Genomic DNA, 17,961 nt, shown 5'->3' with positions numbered 1-17,961 from the left:
TGTGACTGTCACACTTAAATTGGTGTGCTAGATTATTAACGGTGTGAGGGTCACACCTAAATTAGTGTGCTATTTCAGTACTGGTGTGAATTGCACACTGCCAAAAACAGGCCAAAATTGTACAAAAAGAATAATAAAAGTAAACTATTCTATAATGTCATACATGTTTGTTCTGTTTCTCAGTTCTGCTATTTCTTCATCACAAGGACTTTGCATTTCTGTTTTCTTCAGGAGTATATTGCCTGTTCTGTTTCTTCATCACAAGAACTTGAATCATTTCTGTTTTCTTCAGGAGTCTGTTCTGTTTCTTAAACACAAGGACTTCATTTCTGTTTTCTTCACGGGTATATTGTTTTGTGTTTATTCATCACCAAGACTTCATCTCTACGAGTGTTCAGTTGTACTTGATTCTGCATGTCAAATACGTAAACATTTAATTTTGTACGACTATAAAATTATGTAATAATATTATTGTTTGCCACAGAACATGGCGACCAACATACGATCACAACTTTGAAAAACACATAACTATAAAAAGCTGAGCTGACCTCGATAAATTCACGAAAACGTATACAATGCAACAACACCATAATATTAACGTACTTGTGCATGTCCTGTTTCACTAAACTTAGGGCGCTTTTGTTACCTGCGTTGTAAAAAACAAAACATGAGTTACAAAAGATACATGCAAGCATTTAGATGAGATTTCCTACCTTTCTAGTTTTGTAGTCGATATCCAGCTGTATTGCCAAACTGTACCAGTCAGCAGTGATTGCATTCTTCACTTTTTCTAAAAATCTTTTCCTGCATGTGGTGATGAACCATGAAGTCACAACTTGTAATTGCAAACATACAAACCTGTATCATCTGTAGCAGGAGGTACAGAGAGATCAACCTAGCCACACCCGCTAGGTCCTGCATGCAGGGGACCAAATAATGTAGACATAATTATACACATAATTATACACATGAATGAACTATTATTAATATTCGAGATATGAATTCCACTCACCAAAGGGTTTCTCCCAGTGAAGACGCTGTACTTGTTGAGAGTCTCCCTCAGACAGCTGTAAGTTCCCTCAATTTCACTCCTCCGTGTCTTAAGGAGCCTGGACCACCTCCTGTCATAACATAACTAAAAAGCTGAGCTGACTTCGACAAATTCACGAAAACGTATACAATGCAACAACACCATATATATTAACGTACTTGTGTCCTGTTTCACTAAACCAGTATCTTTTTAGGGCGCTTTTGTTACCTGCATTGTAAAAAACAAAACATGAGTGACAAAAGGCAAGCATTTAGATTAATTATACATAGATCGTAATTATGACCGACTATCCATTGACACACAAGCGCACATCCCCTATACGTATATATATATGCAAGCAATATTATTTTTGCAAATCCACGAATGAAAACTTACATTGAGCAGCTGTAGCAGTCTATAATTATGCACTTGCGCACCAAAGTATAAATATATACATCTCCTTCCTAGTATACAAGACATGTGAACAAACAGATAAACAAACAGATAAATGTATAAATACTTACTTGATTTGATATGGAGTGTTATATGCAGCATAGATTAGATCCAATACAACATTATCCCTATTGGATGAATTTTAACTGAAACTGTAAAGGATTATAATTATTATTATAACTTACGAAGTTAAAACTTAGTAGCCATTGAGATAGGATCCAGTTAAGCAGTCAGTAGTAGAATGCAGTCAGCTACAAATGCACAGGGTTCCTCCTTGTGTTTCACGACTGAAAATCCCCCCTATATAATACAAGAGTTGACAAGTATATAGGATCCACATACAATGACATAATTATATAAACACAGAACCTATTATATATATAATTATAATATTTATAGTTGCTGGTGGGGACAAACAGATAACACACTTCTCAGATCCACACTGTAACAGTAAAGGAACTTACAGAATGTATATATAGGGTTTCTTGGTAGCCATTGAGATAGTAGGATCCTCCAGTCAGTATATCGAGTTAGCTATGTATTATAAGTGCACAGGGTTCCTTGTGTCACGTCTGTAGATCCCCCTACAAGAGTATACAAGTAAATTGCTGGAAGGATCACACATACACTGACATAACTATATAAACACACACAATAATTTACAGAACCTCCCGATATTCTGTATACAAGAACTAAAAAGCACGTTGCATGAAATACCTATACTTGATAGTGTTATCCACACGACACCACCCATCTCTATACCGTACCGTATAGAGCAGTAACTGTATCAACGTACAGAATGTGTCCTATAGGGTTTTCTTGTTACAATTAGCCATTGAGGATCCTACCAGTTCGACAGTCAGTATAGAATGCAGGCACAGGCTAAGCTTGAAGATCTCCCCTACAAGAGTAAATTGCCGGAAGTATAAACACACACATTTACAGAAACTCCTGTATACAAGAGCTGAAAGGCACGTTGCAATTGGGACAAACAGATAACATTTGGGTTATTAATAATCATATTCTTATGAAGATCCCACACGAAGGTAGACATCAATTCGAATCACTATGAATTTCTAACGGAACTAGCTTACCTCACAAAGTCTGTATGTGTCCCAGATAGTTATTTGGGGTAGTAAGCAGAGCCATAAATAAAATAGTAGGATTCAGCCAGGACGTACGTACAGTCAGTGCAGTAGCTAGCTAGCTAGCTAGAGCCAGTCAGCTAGTACAAGACACATGGTTTCACACATAAATATTTTTAATGCGCATGCGCAACTAGCCCCGCCCACTGGTACCAGTGCTGCCTCGTGGTACATGGTAAAGCTCATGTTCAATTCTAGCGCGCGCCTATGGATATGGATGGATTTTATTATGGACCAAAAGATAAGTTTAATATACGCAATGTGTGTGTAATGTGTCTGCATGTCTGTAGCGTATCCTCTGTTGTCAGTTACACGGGCCTTGCCGGTCGACTTCGTCACTGGGGTGTGTTGTGTACACCAGTTGTCAGTTACACTGGCCTTGGTCAGTCGACTTCGTCACTGGGGTGCATGTGTGTATTTGTGGATCAGTACGTACAATATGTGTACAGAATACAAATGTACATTTATAATTTGGTTGTACAAATCTTACAGGTTATGGTTCTCAACTGAATTCAAGTAATTATTATGGACCTGCAAGATAAGTTTAATACACTGTAGTGTGCGTCTATGTGGTGTGTGTGTGTGCCTGTAGCATGTTCTCTGTTGTCAGTTACACTGGCCTTGGCCGGTCGACTTCGTCACTGGGGTGTGTTGTGTACGCCAGTTGTCAGTTACACTGGCCTTGGTCAGTCGACTTCATCACTGGGGTGTGTGTGTGTATTTGTGGATCAGTACGTACAATAATTATGTGTACAGAATACAAATGTACATTTATAATTTGGTTGTACAAATCTTACAGGTTATGGTGCTCAAACTGAATTTAAGTAATTATGGACCTGCAAGATAAGTTTAATACACTGTAGTGTGCGTCTATGTGGTGTGTGTGTGTGCCTGTAGCGTGTCCTCTGTTGTCAGTTACACTGGCCTTGGCCTTGGCCGGTCGACTTCGTCACTGGGGTGTGTTGTGTAGTTACACTGGCCTTGGTCAGTCGACTTCGTTGCTGGGGTGTATTTGTGGATTGTGTACAAGAATATGTGTTTGTGTTTCTGTATGTAGTGGTTTCGTCGCTCGATGTCTGTATGTATTGGCATCTTAATAGTCGTAAAAACATTTATTATATCATCGTAGCTGCATACATAATGATAATTATCTTATGTCCCTACAGTGGTTCTGGAAACTATATTGTTGTTGGTGAACTCGGATGTAGCATATACAATTCATAGCTCCATATATTATCTTGTACAAAACAATAATTATAGTGTTTGTCATAATGCAATATTTTGGGTATGATGATTATGTTTGAGAATCTACCTGTATAATTATAGCAATTATAATTATTAAAAAAGCACATCATAAAAAGATGGTCTGAATCCAGCACACCATTTTTAATGATGGATCCAGCACACCGATATGACACACCATTTCAGAGAAAGCACACCATCAAAAGAGGTGTGAATCCAGCACACCAATATATGACACACCATCTTTAATGGTGTGAATTCAGCACACCAATTATGACACACCATCTTTAATGGTGTGAATCCAGCACACCATTCGTCAGTTAGTGCACACCAGTTTTGTTAGCACACCAAAGTGACACACCATTTTCAGGTTACCACACCAAATGACACACCTAATTCACAGCATGGTGTGCCATGCACATCTAAAAGTTGGCACACCATGCTAAAGGTGTGCACGTCACACCAAATTGTGTGGTGTGCCAGATATTTGGTGTGACGTGCACACCGCTGTTTTTAGAGTGTATACTGCATCGAAGTTATTGCCGCACCTGAAATTCAAAGCAAAGCAATACAAAACTAATACAAAATTAATACCTCTTTTTTTGTCTCGACAAATAAGATTATATAGCTAGTATAACAGTGTCAAGTTTCGATGGAGAAAGCCAAAAATAACCTATGAGGTCCCGATAAAAGCAAACAAGGTGATACGGATGTGAAATACCTCAGGACACTCAACAATTTTTGAGAATCTAAGTTCCTCAACAAACTGCAAAGCTTGTACTATTAATATACTCAATAGTTATACAATGACAAAAGCTAGGAATGTGCTGAGAATGCTTATACAATCATGCATATACAAAGTTGTATGAAGATGTATTATATAAAGTGTAGATGTCAAAACCAAGATCATGTTATTGATTGTTCTATATAGAGCACACTCTGCAAGTGTTATAACAGCACCATAATCTGGTCCAGCTATTTAATTACATAAGCAAAAATGTGACCAAAATATTTATCTATCCGACAAGAATTCACGACAAAGATGATCTCTCCGAGTTCCCAAACAAAGCTTGACGGTGAAATTATTGGAAGCAGGTTACTTGGAAGCTATCACTATAATGAAGAATTAGATTACCTGCATGGATGTTGAGTAGTAAGAAAAGGCACCTCAGTGTATTTGTGATGGTGCATGGCTTATAGTATAGCCTCGAGACCAGGCCGATTAAAATCGGCCTGGTCTCGACTTATATAGATGTAGATGGCTGCATGGGTTAACCAACTGATGCACTTCATTATAATTATAGGCCACTGTTAGTTGCATGCATACTTGTTTCAGATCAACCTCCCTCCTCGTTTTGCTCACCTCCTCATTTAAGTTAGCCATTATTTGAGGTCAAAGTCCTTTTTTGGCTGACATTGCATTATTTTACCATGATTGTGCCATGTTGCAAGTTGCATTGTGCACTAAAAAGCCAGTGCATGCGTAAAAAAATAAACAATTTTTTTTTTCATACTCCGTCCTTTTATGTATTGTCGTCAGTTAAAAAAACAGGATATAACGTCATCAAAATATAATAATGGGATAATTAATGAGTAATGAAGGCCTCCCTCCCTCCCTCATCGGGGTCGAGCTAGTATTCTCATCTGAAACAAATGCAACTAACAGTGGCCTCATAGAGAAACAAAGGAATTTATAGTTACCAAAAAGGTCCAATGAACCCTACAACAGGTTATACAAGGTCATAGCAAAATGTGTGTGACTACATGGACCGGAGAAAGTGTCTCTGACTGCTTATGCAATGTGGTTGCTGCATTGTACACGATCCAGCCCTTCCTTCTTTTCTGCAGAAAACTGCTTAGCCAGCAATAATAATAATCTGTAAACACATGCGCGGAAAATCTTATAAAAAGCTGACACATGAGATTTCTCTACATTTTTTCAAAATCAAGCCGTTCTCAAGATTCTCGATTCTTCTACTCGCCAATCAGGTGGCCGGCCACGAACACTAACGAATCTTCTCGAAGGCTGCATCATTATTATTACTGCATGAGCATTACATTACATGCTGTGTCCTAACCTCTGCCCTAACAATGTTATTATCACAATACATGTTCTGGGAGACCACTGGCAGAATTTGGAGAATACTAGAGGAAACAACACTATATACAGAGTATCTACTGCTATTATACTGAATTAAGTCAAGTCTGTATGGAGCATCTCTTCACCAAGCAATGACATCACTGGCATTGGTGGAATACAATGTCCTCCTCCTTAAGAAAAAGTGAGTGTCTGTATTATATATGTATTACAGTGGAACCTCTGTTAACAACCACCTCTGAATAAAGGCCAATTGCTATATATATAACGGCCAGGCACTCAGGTCCCAAATAACAGTTTGTGTACTACAATTAAAACAACCTCTCAACAAAGGCCACCATTGATCCCCATGCATACAAATTAACCGAATAGCCGCGGTTTTGATTTCATACGTAGTACCGCCCACCGCGGAACCAAAATCTAATTAATTTTAAATTACTTTCATTATCAGCTCCTAGCAAAGAAAGATGCGTAGCTAAGAAGCAGTAGCAGTTTTCTGCAGGCAACTTTGTTGCAAACTAGTCTAGAATAGCTACTCTGCCAGGATGTCTATGTTTTGAATGGAGGAGTATACCAGCCAAGGCCCCAGCAAAGGATCATTTCACAAGTAAGCTCTGTGTGTGTATAGCGATCATCATTTTCCTAGTTCAGCCTTTAGAAGCCTTTTGAGCTGATGTAATATGCTTGTCCACCTACCTAGATAACCTCTGAGTGTGTGAAATATACTGGAAGAGTAGCTTCGTGAGTTAGGTTTAGAGCCTGTTTTTAGAGTGTAGTGTACAGTGTTTGATATTCAATTTATTTGTTTCAGTGTGGCAAAGAAAGATGCACCCCTTAGTAACAGTAACAGTTCTCTTCAAGCTACCTTGTAGTTCTATCTGAACAGTCGAAGAGTCAACCAGCCAAGGACAGAGCGAGAGATTACTTTAGAGGTAAGCTTTGTGTGCATTATGATTATTAGCTATATAGCTGATAATACTGTACGCTTACCTACGTAGCTTGTAAAGTATACTTGCTCCAGCAGTGTGTTGAAGCCCGAGTTTAAAATACAGAAGCCTATATATGTACACTCAGCAGTTCAGCAGTGTTGCAATGTAAAGGTGTTATGCTTAGCTATCTGTTGGTCTCATCCACAATGTATTCTGTTAATAGCTGCATGTGTATTCACTATTGATGCCCGCGTGTGTGCGTGCATGTGTGTGTGTGTGTGTGTGCGTGCCCGCCCGTGCTGTGTGTGCCCCCTGTGTGTGCCTGTGGCATGATACTTTATATGTGCTAACAATTTACATATTATCAGTGCTGCCAAAAGTTAATTCTTATGCCTAGGCTTGTGTGAAGTTTCTGCTTGCTTCCAAGGTTACAATTCAATTAGGCTACTACTCAATTAGGCTCACTACTCATTAGGCTCACTGTGTACGTGTATGGTGGTTGATTGCATAATAATGTTCTGACCTTTTCAGGGGAAAGCAAAAGCTTGTTGGGCTTACGAGTGTACTGTTTACTTGTGTAAGGACATTTTATTCCCAACATAATAGGCTTGTTGGTTGTGTTATGCTCCCCAGCTAGGATTAGGTCATAATTTGTCATTAGTTGGCTTGTTGGCTTGTGTGTTTGCCTGTGATATGCATTGTAATTCTTCTGTGCCCAAAGTTGAATCTTTTTATGAACTCCCAGTTTGTTGTAGGGTCACAATTGCTTTATATGTGCCTATGAGTGCCATTGCATGTAAGTTTGTTTGTGGGAGCCTATACATAATTATGTCTAAGGTTGCATGATTCATAATTATTTTTTTGTCACCCTTGTATGAGATGTACTGTACTTTGTGTATGGCTGTTCTCAGTATACTTCTTTAGGTTTGTTGGCTTGTGAGTTAGTGCTGTGTTACATGTATCTACCCAATTTTTAGTGTGCTGTCTGTTATAGCAATTCAATTATAATTATGTGGCTGAATGTTATTCAATTTAGTGTGTGTATTGATTGCATGATAATCTTTTGATCTTTTAGGCACCACCCCAAAGGTTACATTTAAAATTCAATTCTTTATGGCTGGCTTGTTGGCTGGTGTTTGTCAGGTTCTGTGCTACTTGTGTGTAAGAACCATTGATTCTAGAGGTGATCTGCTTGGTTGGTAATACTCTTTCTTCCTCATGCAGGTCTGTGAAACAATCGTCACTGCTATCTGCCATGGAACCACCACCATCTTATGGGTCTGAGAAGTCCAACTCACTGTCACTACTATCCAAGATACCCAGGATACCTCATCCCCATGTGTACAGAGGCCTCTTTGTTATTGTTGTACCATAGAATTAATTGTAATTGTATTTATTATAATGTATGTTCACTTTTGAGATTGATATTGAATTTATATAAATACAAATTTCACACGAAATTTTAAGCAAATTTTTGATTGGTGACCTATGGCGATCGGACTTGGTATGGCTTCTGTTGACCTTCGAGAGAAGCCTTGCAAAGATGTGGAGCTCAGAAAGGTTGTAGCTTACCACAAAATAAATAAGAGTAGAGTAATGTGCGGTTGACACAAATATGCGTCATCCGCGGCTAACAGCTTATTCCTTAATGACGCAAATTTGCGTCAACCGCGGCTAATCGGTTAAGGTGTTTGTTATAGAGGGATTCCACTGTACATGCTCCTATAGCTATAATTATAGTGTTGTGTGTGTATTATGAGTTGCAACATTATTGTCCTATACAATCGTGTGTGTGTATTCTAACCCTCTGCCCTTGTACCCACAGCTACTATACTCAACTACATCTTATCAGTCATAATTCAATCATCAACTCATTTTATTTATTGGGGGCCCCTTCATATTTTCATTTCTTTTTTCGTTTTCGTTGTTATAAATCATGAAAGAAGAAGAAAAATGATCAGGAGGAGGAGTGGTCAGGCCACACCTACAATGTACATGTGACCACGCCTCTAATGCAAGGTCACACCCACCTTTCCACACCTTCATGTGAGCTGTGGGTGTGCCTAGTACTACATACACACATGATGCTTTGTCCCTGTATATAGACAGTACGTATAACTATAGTCGATTTCTAACCACCTGGATTTAACATAACCTTCAAACCAACTGGAAACTAACAGAATGTTCCAATCAACTGGACTGGGATAGCCTCAATAGGTAGGTGGTTTATACAACAACCATTGCTTGAGACTAATGTATTATGCATTTGCTGCAGATATCCCAGATGGTCCCATGGGCGGATGGACGGGGGGGCCAGCGATGCAGTGCCACATACTCGCGACGGTGCTGGCTGTCACACTGCATGGAGGGAGGACTATCTCTCTATAGTGTGCAAGAGCACTGCAAACTGAACACACTTTTGTAATTTCAATTTCTCAATGATTTGCTATAATTAATGTGGTTTTGAAAATTTAATAAGAAATTTGAACACAACAATTGTTGGATCAAGAGTTCATTAGCGCAACTCCCACAGGAAGCATTCTACCATACCTACGTCACAATATACAATCATTGCAAATGTAGATTCCACAGTGTATACATGAATGCAGGCATAATGGTGTACAGGAACACTTGCTCAAGTCAACTATTACTCACAATTAATATTAGTTTGTATAAGAAGCTTCATGGGTATGATAATTATAGATTCAAGCAGAATACTGGAATCCGGAAACGTTTCACATCCACGTCACGTCATTACTGTATCATCTATGATTGTATGACTGAATGTGAAGCTGGCAATACTAACAGGGTAGTGAACTAAGAATTGACCTTTTTTAGCATGATTACTTTTAAAAGCATGCCTTATTTCCCCCTCTACTTCACAATCCTGTATGACACCCTCCAAGCCGTCCAATGAGTCGTCCTCATGCATCCTCCACAGTGTCACCTTGTACTCCTCCATCATCTACAACTTCTCGTACATTGAAGTAACGTATACATGTGCAAAACATGAGTATAATTATTTATCACAGAAGCTTTGGATTAGTAATAAAAAGCGGTTAGCTATACCAGATGTTGACTGCATGCCACCCATCAAAAGCATGCATCCTATCATAGATTAAGGAGGGGAGAGGGATTGGAAACGCAATAGAACCGGATGAAAATATCCGTGTTACGGTTTCGAAATAAGGCCACTGGGCTGATGTCGAGGCCATACAAGAAGGCTCAGTAGCAAAAAGACAGAAGACAGGCTGATGAGCAGCAAATTTGATCGTTCCTGCATGTAGACAGGCTGATGAGCAGCAGATTTGATCGTTCCTGCATACATGCTGTAGGGGAGAGCTTGTAGCATCAGCCAGATTGAGCAAAACTCTCCTCTGGATCTCACCTAAGACACTATAGGCTCTATAAAGACAGAATTATATATTATTATGCCTGTTGGCCATTTGGAAATATCAACTGTCTATTGGCCATTATTATTGTGATATTTATGACATTTTTGTGAAATATAAACTGAAATGAAGCTTGTATGGAAAAGTTACAAAAAAAAACAAAAACTACGAAAAAACTTTCTTGCTCTTTTTTGACTTTTTAACTTATATAGGGATCCCATAATCTTTCTAAAGTTATTTCTTTCTTGTATTTGCCTGATGATGTTGGAATTTGGGTCTTCAAGGCATATCTGCATACACAAACGGTTGACATGTTCAACGTTTACATACTAAATTGAGCAAGGTGTAACTTCTCACAAGAATGCATTCAGGTCATATAAATAAGCCATTACGATGATTATGCCTGGCCTATAACTAAAAATTGTGAAATTATAACCTATTCACCTCTGCATAGAGGTACAAATAAACACATTAATTAATTAGCGTAGTTGATACTTGAAATCAGCAACACATGTTTTTAATCAACACCATTGTGGCTCATGCATTACAATCACTATAATGGAATACTTTGAAACACTATATACTTCTTCTAGGTTAAAGATTATTTAAACTGTTCTAGGGAGAAAAAGCATACAAAAACTCTCAAAAGTGTTGTAGGGTCGTCTTGAAACTCAAACTTGGACAAATTCACAACTAATGTGGTTCCAAATGATGAACACTAGAGATTTATAGGCTGGGTTGTGTCCAGCCCAACTTTAGAAGGCTCTGGAGAAGAAGAGTTTTAGTTGCTGCTGGAGGTTAACGCCCACTGCCTATTGCACTCTGAACCGTAACACGGATGGTTTCAAGAGGCAACGTTGGAGTCATTGTCGCACGTGATCCCGTTTCCAATCCCTGTTAACTACTCAATCTATGATCCTATACACCAGCTCCACTGACTAGTTCCTTGTCGATCATGACTAACCACTCACTTGTACTAGATGAGATGCTCATTGCCACATTATCTACTGCCACTAGCTATTTACTGGAGTATCCCACAATTCCCGAGCCTTGCGGAAGCTCCTATAGGGATCGCCAAACGATCGCTTTTCCTCACCAGACATCCACTATTTTTTCTGTGTGGGTGTGTATGGTAAGGATCATCAAAACTATGGAACAGCTTTCTTCCTTGTTTTGTCAGTAGTTAATCTGTGTGACGATCATAACCCTCTTGTGCTTCTCACCCACATTGGACTATAATTGCCAATTTCAATCGGCGTGGTCTCGAGGACAAGTCTCACTATCAGGCCGGGACATCGATGGAACACTGAAGAAACTCGTGAAGACCCAGTGAGGGTGGAGTATAGCGGGGCAAGAGTGAGGTGGTGTTGGTCTAGCCGTACTGAGGAACACACTATGGAGCATGCAGATACCCAGCTCAGCATTTCAAATGCCATTTGATGGACTAATTAAGAATGACAAGCGGAAAGAAACGCTTTGAACGAAGTGATGACAACTGGCTGGAGGACGAAGGCTCGGGAAATAAGTATGGTTGTCGCAAAATTAATACCAGGAGGAGGTTCAAAGATCGTCCTGTGGACTTCATAAAACAGTGGAGAGGTAAACAATTATCTCAGTAGTACATAATGAATGCACTTGTCAAACTAATGCCCCCTTACCAGGGATAAGTGGGGATTAGACCAATCACATGATCTAACCTCCCTCTATTTGGGCATCTGTAAGATCGTACACACACACGCACACACACACACACAGGGGTATGTTTGTATCAGCGGTGGCAATGACAAGCAGGGCTAATTCCCCATGAAGCAAGGTGTCCTCACTAATGGCCGTGTTAAGCTCCTCCTCAAGAAGGGGCACAGTTGTTACAGACCCAGACGCACTGGAGAGAGGAAACGCAAGTCAGTGAGAGGCTGCATAGTGGACAGCAACCTGAGTGTGCTAGTCATCATCAAGAAAGGTGGGTACACAACTCTGCTGATTTAGATGTACTCTGATAAAGAGAATTGACTTTGTCTCTGTTAGGTGTAACTATTGGGCAGGGTTTCATAGAGAGGGGAGGGGATTCCCCCTATAAATCTGAGAGATTAATCATGTCATGATTTTTCTCCTTAAAAAATGTGTATAAGAATTAAAATAAGTTTATATACTAGTTACATGGCTGGAAACTGCATCGCTTGTTTAGAAATAATTATCTAGGTTGCTATTATTTGTTGGTGGAGGAGCACTCTAAAATACTGGAGAGGGAGAAGTGGCCGGTCAATTGGGACGATGTGCGTATGCACACACACACACACACACACACACACACACACACACACACACACTCCTCATTCATACACACACCCTCACAGGCTGGGTTCAGTTTGGTGGGTGGGCGTGATGAACCTCAGCTGCCCAATCCTGGAACCTTCATCGGTGAATCAGGGCGGACCTGCCGAAGATAAAACAAAGTGAGTGAGATATGACCTTTCCAATTATGGCGAAATCGAGCATTTTTAACAAAAGCAAAAGTTTTGCGTCTTTTTTAGAATTTGGCCAATTTAGTAGCTATTTTTTGGAGCACGTAATTTGTGTTCAGATTGTCCAATGTCAAAACTAATTGATGACAATAGCTCTCAGAATTACCACCCCCACACCTCACACACACCCACACCACACCTCACATACACACTCACACCTCACCCATACACAGGGTTGGAGACATCCTAGAGTCAGTGAACGGCATCAATCTGGACAATGCCGACCACAGAGAGGCAGTGAGGGCAGTCAAAGAGACGAAGAGGACCCTCAGCATTGTAAGCTTTGTTTTTTACTGCGTAATTTTCTTTTTGACTAACTTGATTACTAGCTTCATTTAGCTATCTGTATTAGTCACGTACATACGTCCTTTCTAAAAACTTAATTTAACGTTGAGCATGCTCACATGCAGTGCTGGCCACCTTCCTTCAGTGTATGTGTCCCGTCCCCTCACAGATCTTCCGTCAGCGTAAGAGTGCGTATCCCATCGTCATGGGTATCGTACAATCAGTGAACTCTGTACCCCACCCACCCCCTCCTCAAGTGACAGTGGCCAACACTGAGACACTCGAGTATTCTCTCTCTACGTCACGAGCAAAGAGAGTAAGCCTTTGATGTGGTTAATATCATGTATCCAAATCCTTTGATGTCGTCAATAATCGTGTACCACAAGCCTTTGATGTGGTTAAATTTATATGTACCTACGCCCCCACACAGTCTGATCTGGATTCAAATTTGATTGGTCGACAGTATGCACAGTCACTGACGTGGCTGCTAATACTGAAACTCGGAGATTGTATCATTAAGGTCAGTAGTCCATTTCAAGTTTTATTTTTTACCTTAAAATATTCTTTGTGTGAGGTATAAAGTAGCTCTAAAATCGTGATGCAAAAAAAGTGTTTCTGAAATATAATTTTGCCATGATTATTCCCCCTTAGGTCAACAGCCAAGCCATACAACGTAAGGCTATACAACATGAGAAGCCCTCTAACATGATGAAGCCACACAAAAACATCCTGAGGCTTGAGATTGAGCGACCTTACAAGAACGACCGGTCATATACCTCGGTCAAGCTCTCCCGGCAAAGAACATTGCTGAAAGGTACTGACTAGCACATGCACACGCACACACACATGCACACACACACACACACATTGTTATAGCGAAATATTTAAATTGGTAGTTCATACAAACATTTCCACCATACCCGCTATACGGTTATAATTATAATGTTCCCTCTTCCTTGTAGTTAGACGGACAGTAAGAGGTTGTCGTGGGCCAGTACTAGCATCATTCCGGTCCTCAAACCAAAGAGGGCAATCAGCTGCGAGGATAACACACAGCAATCCTCTGTGAGTGTGAGCATATAGCTACCGTATTACTAGAATATTTTGCGAATGAGTCAAATCAGCAGAAAATGTGACCCTTTGCGATCTAACTATTGCGTTCTGGTGGCAAGGATCGTGTGTATTTACTAGTAATAATTAATTTAGGTTTTGCGGATTTTATTATTGCGAATTGATCAACCATCGCAAAGTTCGCAAATGTTTGATGCTCGCAAAACATTCTAGTAATGGGGTATAAGTATATAGGGATCCTCCTGAACATTGATAAATACAATATAATTAGCTACAGACATGTACCTGTACGTATGTGTAGTGAGGAGGGTCTTGTGTGAGCACTAATTCTGAATTAATTGTTAGCTGTACTATAGTGAAACCTGTCTCTGTAGTCTGTAGTACTGGCCTCGGAGGATTGGGAATGGGACAATTATATTGTGTAGTGAAGCGTATGACTGTCTCTATAGTGATGGTGTCCCTTGGGCAGACCAACAGTGACTATATATAGAGGGTGGTCTACTATACTACATGTAACAGCCACAAACACAGTCATGCTATGGAGACTCTGGAGCTGGCAGTATTTTAGACAGGCTTCACTGTACACTTCAACCAAGCAATGAGAAGAGTTTTGTCACATGACATTATACCCCCCCCCCCTATACAGGTGTCACATGACTCAGAGCCGCTGAGTGAAGCCATGGCCCAGTGGAAGACCTCATTGACCAACTATAAGCCTCAGAGCAGAGAGAGCTACAGCTCACCAGACTCAATTAAAGGACTATTCCTGTGAAACAGAGGTATGCCAGCTATGTATTACTAGAATATTTGTGCATCGAATCTGCCAAATTAGCAAAAATTTGCAATCTAACTTATTGTGTTCTGGCAAGGATCGTGTGTATTTACTAGTAGGTTTTGTGATCTTATTGTTGTGAATTGATCAACCCTCGCAAAGTTCGCATACATGTATGTTTGAAACATTCTAGTAATACGGTAGTCGGCTGTGCATGTTGGGTGTTGTTAGTTTTATCTTTTGTTTCCCCCAGTCTCAGGATAGCAGTGGCAACAAGCCCACAAAGCTGGTCTCTATGGTAACTGCCGTCAAGTGTAACCATGACAGCGGTGCGGAGGCGTATCGTCCACAACCCCCCCCCCCAGTAACAACCACCGAGGCCTACATCTGACGGTGTTATATATGGCAACTTCAATGAGAGGAGGATTGAATACGAGGAAGTGCTCTTGTCTGAGCGTACTGATAGCCAGTACTCACAGTCTGAGAGTTATCTCTCTGAGAGGTGTGTGTGTGTGTGTGTGAGTGGGCGTGTAGGGTGTGTGTGTGTGTTCACAGTCTTAAAGCTTTCTCTTTGAGAGGTGTGTAACAATGTATAGCTGGTTAAATGTTTTATTATTTGATCCTACAGTAGCTACTATGGTGGACTGAGCAGCACTCAGAGTATCGACCTGACCTTCCACTCCTTCCAGACCACCCCCTCACATAACAGGTGGGTGTGTGGAGCGTGTGGGCATAGTGTCAATTTGTCAACTCACTGTTGCTAGAATCTATCAGCTAGATACACACACACAGTCTGTTTAATCTACTCATGTGACTACGTCCATAATCATAATTGGTAATATCACCATTAATGTTCCCTCCACCCTCCCTCCACTAGATTGACTGTGGACACAATGATGACGACGCAGGCTCCCACACAGCATCACAGTGACGAGGAGGAGGGCACAGGTGTCGGCTTTATGGCACGTGACGATGCCTCAAGGTATGTGTATAGTGACCAGGGTTTCATCTAGGATTAAAAGTTTGGGGGGGGTGGTTTACGCACACCACATAATGTTTGACCACTCCCGTGACCACACCCACTATTACATGCTAGTGCATCACACTATATCTAGTTACTGTAAGACCTTGATTTAAGGTGACCCTCCAAATATGCGACACCCAGGAGCTTCAGCAATTTTCTGACCTCTAAAAGTAGCGACAGCTGCGTTAACAATTATTTTGTAATGTCGCGTTCTAAATAGAGGTATAAATGTAGCCACTCCCTAGCCTCGATTGTAGCCCACTGGAATATCAGTGTTTTTAAGCGGCCTGAAATCGAGGCAAGTAGATTACCTCAAACTATAGATACAACCGTCTAAATATGCGACACCAGGACTTCGATGTAATTATTCAACCTCCAAAAGAAGCGACCTCTGGCTCCGTAATTATTAAAAAGTGTCACTTTAAATCGAGGTATTAAGGTAGTAGTTTTGTTGCACCTAATGAACCCTAAGTCTCTTCTATAGAAGCCGTACGTACCTTAACCCCCATGCCAAGTGTTTAATGATTATAGTGCTATAGTTTACATTGTACAGGGTTCAGTTGAGAACAGTCACTGCTCCCCCCTCCTGCAGTGATGGACAGTCCTAGGGCCCAGAGAGCTACCCACATGCACCAGTCAAGACTGCTAAGCCAGAGAGGGAACAGATACACAAAGGAAGGCTGTTAGGTCAGTACACACAATACAATAGGTTAGTACATTAAGTAGTGGAATTGTAGGGTCAGGGTTCGTGAGCCACACAAACATGTTTCAACCACGTGGACACTTTGCACACGTGTGAGTATGTGATGCTAGGAATATCATGCATGGACAAATCTGTCATCTGTTTAATGGTTAATGCATGGTTCTGATGCACCACTGTATATAGTTATTCCCTGGTGTAGGTGATAGTGTGTGTGGTGGCTGCAATGTGTTTGTTGGTATGAGCAGTGGACCTGCTGACCTCTTAGCTTCATGTGTGCATGTCTCCTCCACACACCCCACACACTACACCCCCACCCACTCCACACACCCCCCCACTACACCCCACCCACTCCACACACCCCCCACAAATATGTCTGCTAGGACCCAAACCTTGATTCCTCTCTTCACAGGTTTATTTGGGAGGTACTGTTTCAGTGGAGATCTACCCTGAAACTTTATCATTGCCTCGTCTACTGCAACTTCACGGCCTAAGTTGTATGCAGCAGAACAGCGCTCGTTGATCTTATTGAAGAGGGGGCGTACTTTGGCCAAACGATCGCTACCTGGGGTGCCTGGAGTCGGGAGAGTGGTGTTGTCCGTGAAATGGAGGTATCGTCGGATGTCCCTAAAGCAATCGCGTGAGATCTTCGATGCAATTGGTGAGTAGTAGAATTGCACGTCTCTCCTCCAATCATTTTCAATCGATGGGAGTTTCACGATCCCCATGAAAATGCAGAATCCCATGTAAGCCTTTAGCTCAGCAGTCGTGAGTGGGGTCCATTTATCATGTTGTAGTGGGGTCATCATTTGCCTAGCGTATCAATTTGTCTCGGCTACTATGTTATCCATTATTTCAGTGGTAAAGAAATGCTGGAATATGTCTAAGGGAGAACTTGAGATGGATACAGCTGAGCCTACAGATTGGATGAAGGCCTCTCGAGAATGGTCTTGAAGGGTGGGAGTCCAAGGGCAGGGGGAACTGTTTCAGGTGTGTGTGTGTGTGTGTGTGTGTGTGTGTGTGTGTGTGTGTGTGTGTGTGTGTGTGTGTGTGTGTGTGTGTGTGTGTGTGTGTGTGTGTGTGTGTGTGTGTGTGTGTGTGTGTGTGTGTGGCTTAGGCAAATTTACAATTGTTGTGTAGTAACCAATAATTATAACTTGTCTGTACTGTGTTGTGCCACTGGCCTATAGGACATTGTGTTATTATAATGGTGTGCAACTCATTATTACCTCTTACTTGTGTAAAGTTATAATTGTCATGTTTTAGGCATTCCAAAGGTCACTTCAATTGTGGAAGTC

The 17,961-nt window shown here is 40.9% G+C and overlaps 1 protein-coding gene and 2 long non-coding RNA genes across 10 annotated transcripts; 2 read left to right on the top strand and 1 right to left on the bottom strand.

Moving 5' to 3' along the window:
* Positions 1–44: 44 nt before the first annotated feature.
* On the bottom strand, positions 45–2,739 carry LOC135338550 (uncharacterized). Of its 5 annotated transcripts, none has more exons than XR_010395556.1 (12): positions 2,578–2,739; positions 2,251–2,384; positions 1,948–2,067; positions 1,669–1,783; positions 1,555–1,611; positions 1,427–1,494; positions 1,210–1,258; positions 1,013–1,121; positions 859–915; positions 714–804; positions 604–646; positions 45–410 (listed from the first exon to the last, which is right to left on the bottom strand). It is a non-coding gene; the product is annotated as an uncharacterized LOC135338550 (long non-coding RNA). The 5 variants fall into 5 exon arrangements; XR_010395557.1 differs by having other exon boundaries at positions 1,013–1,135; positions 2,280–2,384; XR_010395555.1 differs by having other exon boundaries at positions 2,280–2,384.
* Positions 2,740–6,204: 3,465 nt separating this feature from the next.
* On the top strand, positions 6,205–9,393 carry LOC135338538 (uncharacterized). 4 transcript variants are annotated; one of them, XR_010395534.1, is made up of 5 exons: positions 6,205–6,575; positions 6,669–6,709; positions 6,780–6,900; positions 8,122–9,114; positions 9,173–9,393. It is a non-coding gene; the product is annotated as an uncharacterized LOC135338538 (long non-coding RNA). The 4 variants fall into 4 exon arrangements; XR_010395533.1 differs by lacking the exon at positions 6,669–6,709 and having other exon boundaries at positions 6,216–6,575; positions 8,122–8,943; positions 9,007–9,114; XR_010395532.1 differs by lacking the exon at positions 6,669–6,709 and having other exon boundaries at positions 6,217–6,575; positions 8,122–8,943; positions 9,003–9,114.
* A 2,350-nt stretch (positions 9,394–11,743) lies between these two features.
* On the top strand, positions 11,744–17,961 carry LOC135338920 (uncharacterized). Its single transcript, XM_064535013.1, has 15 exons — positions 11,744–11,888; positions 12,129–12,249; positions 12,644–12,742; positions 12,985–13,087; positions 13,266–13,412; positions 13,527–13,616; positions 13,748–13,910; positions 14,059–14,161; positions 14,814–14,946; positions 15,193–15,441; positions 15,568–15,648; positions 15,817–15,921; positions 16,503–16,650; positions 17,076–17,324; positions 17,523–17,961. The coding sequence occupies exons 1-9, from the start codon at positions 11,744–11,746 to the stop codon at positions 14,836–14,838; spliced, it is 996 nt and encodes a 331-aa protein (XP_064391083.1). The 3' UTR covers positions 14,839–14,946; positions 15,193–15,441; positions 15,568–15,648; positions 15,817–15,921; positions 16,503–16,650; positions 17,076–17,324; positions 17,523–17,961.

The sequence above is a fragment of the Halichondria panicea genome, chromosome 7 (assembly GCF_963675165.1).
Source record: "Halichondria panicea chromosome 7, odHalPani1.1, whole genome shotgun sequence".
NCBI classification, from domain to species: Eukaryota; Metazoa; Porifera; class Demospongiae; order Suberitida; family Halichondriidae; genus Halichondria; species Halichondria panicea.
Note: the sequence above shows the minus strand (reverse complement) of the source record. Positions and strands in the feature narration are given on the sequence as shown.

Excerpts from the sequence above, each read along its gene's own strand:
- LOC135338920 (XM_064535013.1), top strand. The coding sequence starts at position 11,744 with ATGACAAGCGGAAAGAAACGCTTTGAACGAAGTGATGACAACTGGCTG. Across the intron at positions 13,617-13,747 it reads TCGGAGATTGTATCATTAAG|GTCAACAGCCAAGCCATACA; the intron begins GTCAGTAGTCCA and ends ATTCCCCCTTAG. Across the intron at positions 13,911-14,058 it reads GCAAAGAACATTGCTGAAAG|TTAGACGGACAGTAAGAGGT; the intron begins GTACTGACTAGC and ends TCTTCCTTGTAG.